The 6,585-nt window shown below is 43.1% G+C and overlaps 1 protein-coding gene across 1 annotated transcript; it reads right to left on the bottom strand.

Moving 5' to 3' along the window:
• Positions 1–5,283: 5,283 nt before the first annotated feature.
• On the bottom strand, positions 5,284–5,885 carry LOC105608482 (Golgi-associated plant pathogenesis-related protein 1-like). Its single transcript, XM_042243511.2, has one exon. The coding sequence runs from the start codon at positions 5,861–5,863 to the stop codon at positions 5,399–5,401; it is 465 nt and encodes a 154-aa protein (XP_042099445.1). The 5' UTR covers positions 5,864–5,885; the 3' UTR covers positions 5,284–5,398.
• Positions 5,886–6,585: the final 700 nt, after the last annotated feature.

A 6,585-nucleotide genomic window follows, 5' to 3' on the forward strand; every position in this document is an offset into this window, starting at 1 on the left:
CTCCTTGCAGTGCAAGGGACTCTCAGGAGTCTTCTCCAACACAGCAGTTCAAAAGCATCAATCCTTTGGCACTCAGCTTTCTTTATAGTCCAACTCTTACATCCATAAATAACTATTGGAAAAACCAAAGCTTTGACTAGACAGACCTTTGTTGGCAAAGTAATGTCTCTGCTTTTTAATATGCTGTCTAGGTTGGTCATAACAGAGTGAAGTCAAAAAGAGAAAAATATCATATATTAATGCATATATATGGAATCTATAAAAATGGTACTGATGAACCTATTTGCAGGGCTGCAATGGAGATGCAGATTTAAAGAAAAGAACTGCGGAGAGAGAGAGAGAAGGAGAGAGTGGGAAGAACGGAGAGAGTAACATGGAAACATATACACTATAATATGTAAAATAGATAGCCAGTGGGAATTTGCTATATGTGTCAGGGAACTCAAACTGAGGCTCTGTGACAATCTAGAGGGGTGGGATGGGAAGGGAGGTGGGAGGAAGGTTCAAGAAGAAGGGGACATAATGTATACCTATGGCTAATTCACGTTGATGAATGGAAGAAACCAATACAACATTGTAGAGCAATTATTCTCTAATTAAAAATAAATACATTTAAATAAAACTGGTTCTTGGCTTGCTATAGCCTTGTGAGTCTCTGAGACATCAAGTCCCATTGGCTTTCTGAGCTGAGAGACCTGTCTCCCAGGTGGCAGTTTTAAATGCTGGGTTGTTTAATGTTGATTCCAAGTCCTTTGCTCCTCAAGGAGAAACTGGGAGTTGTAAGATCCCACTCAAGTGTAGGTGACTGAGCCAGGGGAAGGTTTAGAGTAAGAGTGTATCTCAGCCTGTCCAACCCTTCTTGATGTGGGTATTTTTCCATTCATGATGTGTAGGAGTCATTCAACTAGTTTCTGGGTTTCTTTTGGAGGGAACTGCTCCATGTGTGGAGAAGGAAATGGCAACCCACTCCAGTGTTCTTGCCTGGAGAATCCCAGGGACGAGGGAGCCTGGTGGGCTGCTGTCTCTGGGGTCACACAGAGTTGGACACGACTGAAGTGACTTAGCAGCAGCAGCAGCAGCAGTAGCTCCATGTGTAACTATAGGTTTCGTGTGCATAGGAGGATATGAGTTCAGGAGCCCCCTATGATGTCATCTTACATTGGAACTGTCCTCTTTTCATTTCTTAAAATTAACAGTGTGGCTCTCTGCCCTTAAAGATACATGGCACTTGACCAGTCCTGTTGGCATTGGAGCTCCCAGGATCTTTCTTTATGAATCCTTACAAATGCATGTGAATCTATAATTATCTCAATAAACAGTTCAATAAAAAGTGAAGGACTAGCCACGGGGTTCATTGATCACCTAACAGAATCATATATACCAATTGTATGATGAAATTTATGCCATGGCTCTTACATAGTTCACTTCACCTAACTTAGTTTTGTGGTATACTTTTATTTAGGCTGCTCATTTCTGTGACACTTTATTTCTTCAGCTGTTAATTTTTGGTATTTCTTCCCCCACTGGGACCAGCTTTCCTGTTGTTTATTGCTAATAGTACTTTTATCTCTTTGTTGTTATTGTTTCTTCATAAAAGAACTTTAAAATCTGCAATAAAATAGCTTTCCACACAAGGAAATAAAAAGTGAATATAGCATACTAGAAATAAACACAAAAATTCCTGCCCAGGGTACTTGGTCATTCGTTTTTAATAGTGACAAACGCTATTTTAGGTACTAAAGATACAGTAGTAACTTAAACAAAGTTCCTGCCTTCATGAAGGTCGCAGTCACCCAGGCTAGAAAGAAAAATAAGAATACAGTATAACATCATGAGTGAGTGAGCGTCACTTAGTAATGTCCGACTCTTCGTGACCCCATGGACTATAGCTCACCAGACTCCTCTATCCATGAAATTCTCCAGGCAAGAACACCCATGGAGTGGGTTGCCATGCCTTCCTCCTCCAGGGGATCTTCCTGACACAGAGATCAAACCTGGGTCTCCTGCATTGCTGGCAGATTCTTTACCACTGAGCCACCAGGAAAGCTCAATATAATATCATTGATATTATTTTTTAAAAAATGTGCCGGGGTAATTATTGATAGAGAATGATGGGGCGCTCATGTAGACAGAGTGATTGGTCCCATGCAGCTTGTCTGAAGAGATGACATTTGAGCAGAGATATTAATAACATAGTAGAAAATGTATAGTATGTAGCTCATACTCATCAAGAGAAAAATCAATACCAGCTTCTCTCAACAGATGCTTATTAATTCTTGATTTCCAGAAGAATTAATAGAGAAATGGTTCCTCAACTGAACAAAATTATCTTTCAATCCAAAAGCTGAAGACATCTTGTTAGATGCTGCTGCTGCTGCTGCTGCTGCTGCTGTTGCTGCTGCTGCTGCTGCTGCTAAGTCGCAGCAGTCGTGTCCAACTCTGTGTGACCCCATAAACGGTAGCCCACCAGGCTCCTCTGTCCCTGGGATTCTCCAGGCAAGAATACTGGAATGGGTTGCCATTTCCTTCTCCAATGCATGAAAGTGAAAAGTGAAAGTGAAGGTTCTCAGTCATATCCAACTCTTCAAGATCCCATAGACTGTAGCTTACCAGTCTCCTCCATCCATGGGATTTTCCAGGCAAGAGTACTGGAGTGGGTTGCCATTGCCTTCTTCCATTTGTTAGATGAAGAAGGGTCAACTACTTAACTCCCCACTCTTTTATTCTCCTTGCCTTTGATATTTTTTAAAAGCTTGTCTAACTCTAGAATTTTTTTTAAAAGGCACCACTTTAATGAACATTGCAATTAAGAGATGCATCCCCAGGAAACTAACACTCTTTGAGCTGCTGTGATGTTGGCTTTTTCTTGATTTGAGGTCAATCGAGTAACAGTGTCTGCATCTTCCAGGGAAATTCCTGCATGTAAAACCGTTTGACTCACTCTGGCTCCCCTGAATCCTCCTAAGGAGCTCAATCTGCAGATCAGAGCAAGTTACTCCTTTTCAATTAACTCTCTTTCAGGCTCAATCATTGTCCTTGTCTTCATTTATGTCAAATGGTGCTCCCTGTGGAGACAAGCAGCTGGTTATTCTGAGCTAACTCAGATAATCCTTATTAAAATAACTGCCTCCCTTGTGCAAATCCATCCATCACCTTCACCTTGATAGGCCCCTGTCAGCCTAGAGCCCGTTCCACCTCTGGGTCCCAAATAGCAGGCCTCCTCCCTACCTACCCCACAACAGTGCACCATCAGCATGGGGACTGTCTGCAAGATGCAAGCTGCATGTGGAGATTTCGAGCCATTCACATCTTTGAAAGTTTAATTCAAGTCAGGAAATGTTAGCTGAACAAAGATTATAGGTTCCGGGGAAAGAAGTGTGGGATCCCAGGATGGCTTTGCCTAAAAGGTTTCCTTGGAGAACAATGGGCATATCCTGGGCTTGTTTCTGGTATCTAGGTGGATAAATGCCAAATCTGTGTATCTGTGAGACAATAACCTTAGTGAGTGACATGGAGGGGGATATGAACTTTGAGATCTGATCAACTCTAGGGTCAGTGTGAACAACTATGTTGGAAGGTAGGAATTAACACTTTCTGTTCAATACAGGAAATTGTCTGAAATAAAAGGAGTCATGGGAAAAGGAGGTCCTGGCAGCTCCAAAGACCTTCTTCAGCCCTCCTATCACCCCCTCCTTGTCAGGTTACTCTCTAAGCTCCTCCTGGAATGTATAAAAGCCACCATCTCTTTCTCTTTCTCTCTCTCTCTCTCTCTCTCTCTCTCTCTCTCTCTCTCTCTCTCTCTCTCTCTCTCTTTCTCTCTCTCTCTTTTTTTTTGGCTGCATCAGGTCTTAGTTGAGGCACACAGGATCTTCATTGCATCATGTGGAATCTTCAGTGTAGCACACACACTCTCTTGTTGCAGCCTGCAGGCTCAGTAGTTGCAGTGCACAGGTTTAGGTACTATGTGGCATATGCGATCTTAGTTCCCTGGCCAAGGATCACGTTTCCTGATTGCAAGGTGGATTTTTTACCACTGGACCTCCAAGGAAGTCCCAAGCCACTATCTCTTGACTTTAGAAGTGATCCATCTTGGCCTCTAAATTCAAACTCACATTAGCATTGAAATTGAATGGGGACAACAATTGCAGCAACATGGGTGCAACTAGAGATTATTATACTAAGTGAAATATGTCAGAAAGAGGAAGAAAATTACCATATGATATCACTTGTATGTGGACTCTAAAATATGGCATAAATGAATCTACCTACAAAACAGAAGCAGACTCTCAGACATAGAGAACAGAGTTGTGGTTGCTAAGGGGGAGGGAGGAAGGGAGAAGGATGGACTGGGAATCTGGAGTTGGTAGATGCAAACGATTACATTTAGAATGGATAAACAACAAGGTCCTACTGTATAGCACAGGGAACTATATTCAATATCCTGTGATAAACCATGATGGAAAAATATAAATAAATAAATTGAAATGTTTGCAAAAAAGAAAGAAAGTGAATGGGGCCAAAACAAATCATCCCCTAATGTGACCTGCATGAGGCTTGTTCCTGAGAGCAGTGTTGGTCTCTACAAAATGGCATGATGGTGGGCCTGTCATGGGCAGCAAGGAGCTAGTGAAGTAGGCAATATGACTGGAGACTATTTACTTCCCATATATGTTCACTTAGCAGAACGCATGGAGAAGGCAATGGCACCCCACTCCAGTACTCTTGCCTAGAAAATCCCATGGATGGAGGAGCCTGGTAGGCTGCAGTCCATGGGGTTCCTAAGAGTGGGACAAAACTGAGTGACTTCACTTTCACTTTTCACTTTCCTGCATTAGAGAAGGAAATGGCAACCCACTCCAGTGTTCTTGACTGAAGAATCCCAGGGATGGGGAAGCCTGGTGGGCTGCCATCTATGGGGTCGCATAGAGTTGGACACAACTGACATTACTTAGCAGCAGCAGCAGCATAATGCATCCTCAGGTGGATCCCACTGTACAGAGAAAAGATTGGGGAAAGGATGGCCAATCTACAATTTGGGAAAGGATGAGCAATCTTTGAAAAGTCACTGGAGGGCCCATAGGCTTGGGATTGCATTAAGCCTCCTTCCTTTTTTTTTTTTTTTTTTTTTGCTTTAAAAAAATTTTTTTAAGTTTAAAAATTTGAGTTTTTCCCCTCAAAGTCCAAATAATTGCAGCCTAGGGAATCATCGAGATAAAGGCTTTGTATGCTCATTTCTTTGATGAGAATGATTTCATGCACAACTGTCTAACCAAGTGTGTGTGCAAGAGACTCAGCATCACACACACCCACAGGGACAGACACACAGCTGAGTTTTGTTGTTCTAGGCACTTCATATCCAGGTTCTTAAGTCTGCCACCTTCCCATTCCACTGGACAAATTACTTCTTTGGAGGCAGGACATTTTCCTCAAAGAAGCCCTGGTTGACGACATTCCCTGCTGGGAAGTATCTGGCCACCACAAAAGAGGACCCGTCACTTGCAGACGCCTTCCCCACTCCCATCTTCTTTATATTCTTCCATACCATGGCTGTGAAGTGTCCTGTCCCAGAGGTGAAGCCAGGCTGCTGAAAGTTGTAGTTCTTGATCTCACTGTACCATCTATCAGCCACCTCCTTTCCTGTCTGATCGTAGGATGCCCATGCCAAGTTCTCACCACACTGGCCACGACTGGACTCTGGGCTGTGCTTGAGGATCCTCGTGCTGGCCAGGGCCTCTGAATACTGCTGAGCCTCTGGGTTGAGCTTCTTGCAGAGCTTCAGTGGGGGGACACCATGCTGCTTCCAGTACTCATTGTGGGCCTTCAGGACTTCATCGTTAAACTGCTTGGAGGCTGATTTGCCCATGGCAGGCTCAGCGCGCTGCTCCACTCCCAGTGCGCTACACTGCGCTGCCTCCCTGCTCGGCGCCCTTCAGAGCTGAGGAGGAGGCCCAGTGGCTACAGCCCCTCCTGCCTCCTTCCTTAAGTAGATAACAAATTAAAATCAAGAACCATGAGTAAGAGACATATAATAAGGAATGTTAAAAAAGGGAAAAGAGCTGTGAGTATTGCTACCAGAACAGTAATCACCAGCCAGAACATAGAGGGGATTGAGGACAGGATGAGCTGAAGATTCCCTGAAGTAAGATGGGAAATATCTACTGGCACAACCTTCCCACCCTGGGGAAGGTATTCTACTCTGGGAATCTGGAAAGACTATGAAGCATGGTTACCAAATCAATAGAAATTCCAACATTTGTGAATGGTGTTAGAAAGTATTCTAGTTTCATTCTTTTACAAATGGTTAACCAGTTTTCCCAGCACTACTTGTTAAAGAGATTGTCTTTAATCCATTGTATATTCTTGCCTCCTTTGTCGAAAATAAGGTGTTCATAGGTATGTGGATTTATCTCTGAGCTTTCTATTTTGTTCCATTGATCTATATTTCTGTCTTTGTGCCAGTACCGTACTGTCTTGATAACTGTGGCTTTGTAGTAGAGCCTGAAGTCAGGCAGGTGGATTCCTCCAGTTCCATTCTTCTTTCTCAAGATTGCTTTCGCTATTCGAGATTTTTTGTATGTCCATACA

This window comes from Ovis aries, chromosome 2, assembly GCF_016772045.2.
Source record: "Ovis aries strain OAR_USU_Benz2616 breed Rambouillet chromosome 2, ARS-UI_Ramb_v3.0, whole genome shotgun sequence".
Classification (NCBI taxonomy): Eukaryota; Metazoa; Chordata; class Mammalia; order Artiodactyla; family Bovidae; genus Ovis; species Ovis aries.